The 3,179-nt window shown below is 37.2% G+C and overlaps 1 protein-coding gene across 1 annotated transcript in view; it reads right to left on the bottom strand.

The window, feature by feature from the left end:
- Positions 1-795: 795 nt before the first annotated feature.
- LOC104079656 (ATP-binding cassette sub-family A member 13-like) overlaps positions 796-3,179 on the bottom strand; it is a gene marked incomplete at both ends in the record, with an annotated part of 25,032 nt that continues 22,648 nt past the window's right edge. The window contains one exon of the mRNA XM_009581753.1: positions 796-941. Coding sequence (XP_009580048.1) covers positions 796-941 — 146 coding nt within the window. The remainder of the gene's footprint in view (positions 942-3,179) is intronic.

The raw sequence follows: 3,179 nt of genomic DNA, 5'->3' as shown, positions 1-3,179 counted from the left end.
TGAAAGGAGGCTGTAGCGAGGTGGGGGTTGGTCTCTTCTCCCAAGTAACAAGCGATAGGACGAGAGGAAATGGCCTCAAGTTGTGCAAAGGGAGGTTTAGATTGGATATTAGGAAAAATTTTTTCACCAAAAGAGTGGTCAAGCCTTGGAACAGGCTGCCCAGGGAAGTAGTGGAGTCACCATCCCTGGAAGTATTAAAAGACTTTCTATATGAGGCGCTTAGGGACATGGTTTAGTGGGCATGATAGTGTTGAGTTGATGGTTGGACTCGATGATCTTAGAGGTCTTTTCCAACCTTAATGATTATACGATTCTACTGTAGGTTGTTTTTTACTTTAAACACAGCTCAGTGATGCCCTCAGAACAGGCTTTCGTTCCTGGGGTGTCCATTCCCCACAGCTCCCTGTGCTGCCCCATTAGAGTTCCCATCAGAAGAAAATGTTGAGGGCAAAAGCTCACTTGGAATACATATATCCTACACCTTGATACAGCATGATTCACACAACACTTCTGCTAGTGTGTTCTTTTTAATCTTTCTATACAAGGTTTAAGGGACTTTGAACAAAATTCTGCTTTTCACACTGAGGTGAAACCGCTGTAACAAATAGGATAAAAGTTAAGAGAAATATTAAGCTTCAGGTGGGAACAAGGTGAGAACTCAGGGGGCAGGGTGGATCCGGTTTTCTGAAAGGCAATTATCCAATTGCTTCTATCTACCCTGAAAGAAGTGGACCTTTAAAATGAAATACAAAGACAAATCAATAAACAGAAATAGTGTTTCTTTTGATACATCACCTTCTCCATCACCAGGTCAATCATGTTGATGTTTGAATTGTATAGTATCTTCCCATGTAATAAAGGTTTCAGGAAAGTCCATAGCAAAGCCCCATTAGAAGACTGCAAAATCTCCTGATAAAGCTTCAAGCAAAATGGAGCTGCAAAAACAAAGACAGGCTCACATTTAAGACAGTCAACACAGGTGAGGTTGTATTTTTTTTTTTTTTAATTCAAAGAAAAGCTTGATTCTTAATTTAGTATCTGCCACAGCACCATGCCAAATACCATCCAACTGCCACTAAGAAATCACTACAGGTCCCTGAAAAGAAATTGTTTAACCAAAGTCTATGATAGTGTAGAGGATGCAAAACTCTAAACATTAGACAAGAAAAAAAGAATAAGAATCCAAAGAGCTTCTCACATTTGTGAAAAGCAGCCTGTGAACCCCATCTATCCTAAAAGTTACATTAGCGCATTTTAGAGTGGAGGGACACAGGCAAAACCTCTGCCCACAAAATGAATACGGAGGGAAGAGTCGCCTTAAAAAAAAAACCAGGCTCACTCCACACCCTCAGTTGTTCTGTAGCTTTTTATTCCTACTTAAGAAAGAAGTAGGAATACATAAATTCCTTCACAAATACAGACTTTTTTATTTGTATAATTTCATAAGAACCTACCAAAAATACAGGAAAAAAATTGTCATGACACTTAACATCTTCATTAGAAATGTCTAATCGACTGACTTTTCCATTCCTTAGCCAAAAAACATGTTCCTACATGAGATGGGGCTATTAACACATTAGGGGGTATGTCCTTCAGAACTAGGATCCAAGGAATAGCTTCCATGATAATCCCACTACACTGGCACTCAAGTAAAGGCAATGAGCTCCCTGTGAGAAACATTTAGATTTTTATGTCCAGATTATGTGTTTTGGGTTTTTTTGTTATTTATTATGAGTGGATTTAGAAAGATCCTATTTCCAGTGCTGTGAGGAAATATTAAATAATGTCACTTACTCCTCAAGGAACACAAATTATCATACATAATCGAAAACTAGGCCAAAACCATTTAAACTCCTGCCAAAAGTTAAAGAAACAAGTGTCAGAAATGTATCATTACGAACACCCAGTTCTTTGCCCAAATTTTGACTTTCTTCAAGGAAACAATCATTGTTCAACACAATCATTGCTAAATGACAGCAAAGAATTCAGCTGGCCAGTGAGAAACATCAATATGCTAAAGACACAGAAGACTTGCTAATTTGAGTTTGCTGTAATTTTCAGAAAGTCATTGGCAAGTGTTTGGTACACAAAATACATACAGGTTAATCAGTGTGAGAGAGTACAAATCAAGGTTCTGTGGTCTCATATAAATTTTTTTATTTTCATTTTCCATTGCCTCATTTACCTATTTGTAAAATATTAGAAACAGTATTAATTCACTCATAGGAATGCTGGAACTAACTGATGCTTTAAAGATATTTCAAGGTCCTAAGGTAAAGGTCTTACAACACTCCAGAGCTGTGACAGTATTTGATGTAAAAAAAAAAAAAAAAAAAAAAAACCATCAAGAAACAGATAGTGCTTCTGGCCTAAATAGCTTTGAAAGAGACTCTCTAATCAGCCATCCTGCTAACTCCATTCTTCAAATAGAAAAGAAAAGCAGAGGTGCCTGCTTACTGCTATCCCACACTCAAGTGAAGAAGGCTAGGGCAGAGCTTTGGCTCCCTCCCAAGGGTCCCAGCCAAGCCAGAGTCAGTTTCGGGCTGTAGAAACTGATAGATGATAGAGCCATGATTCACAGTCACAGACCCTTCCCTAGTGACACTCTATCACTGTATTCTTTTCTTGCACAGGGCTGCTGAGGCACTAACAAGGTTATTAACGATATTAAAAGTAATCAAGGCAAGTCAAATGTATATTGAGGAAAGGGTGCACAGGTGAAATTATTTAAGAGCTAAGAGATTTTCTGGGCACTTGATAAAGAGTATAGGAATAACAACTATTAAAAAAACTTATTTTATCCAGAGGGCTTGCATATTTTACTGCACAATAATACCACAACTTTGTGTTCAAGAGAAGAAAGGCATGCAGCAATAAATTCTTAATCTTGTATCTCAAAGACATATTTTTAATACCAAGTGCTTTAAAAATTCTAATAAATATGTCTCTAAGATAGGAATATTCTTATTTATTAATTGCAAAGATAGAAAACAACCAGAATCACTCGTGTCTCATCCACAATTATCTCGTAGCCATAAAACTTTTATTGATCAAGCCTTGTGCTCAGGATTACAGTGTCAACTGAGATGTCAGCTAGTATATAAACATTTCCATTTATGAGGGAAAAACTTCTCTAAACTCTGAATGCATATATGCAACTTGTGATTGATAGTTTTTCT

The sequence above is a fragment of the Fulmarus glacialis genome, unplaced genomic scaffold (assembly GCF_000690835.1).
Source record: "Fulmarus glacialis isolate BGI_N327 unplaced genomic scaffold, ASM69083v1 scaffold39617, whole genome shotgun sequence".
Classification (NCBI taxonomy): Eukaryota; Metazoa; Chordata; class Aves; order Procellariiformes; family Procellariidae; genus Fulmarus; species Fulmarus glacialis.
This window is presented reverse-complemented; position numbering and strand designations above follow the sequence as displayed.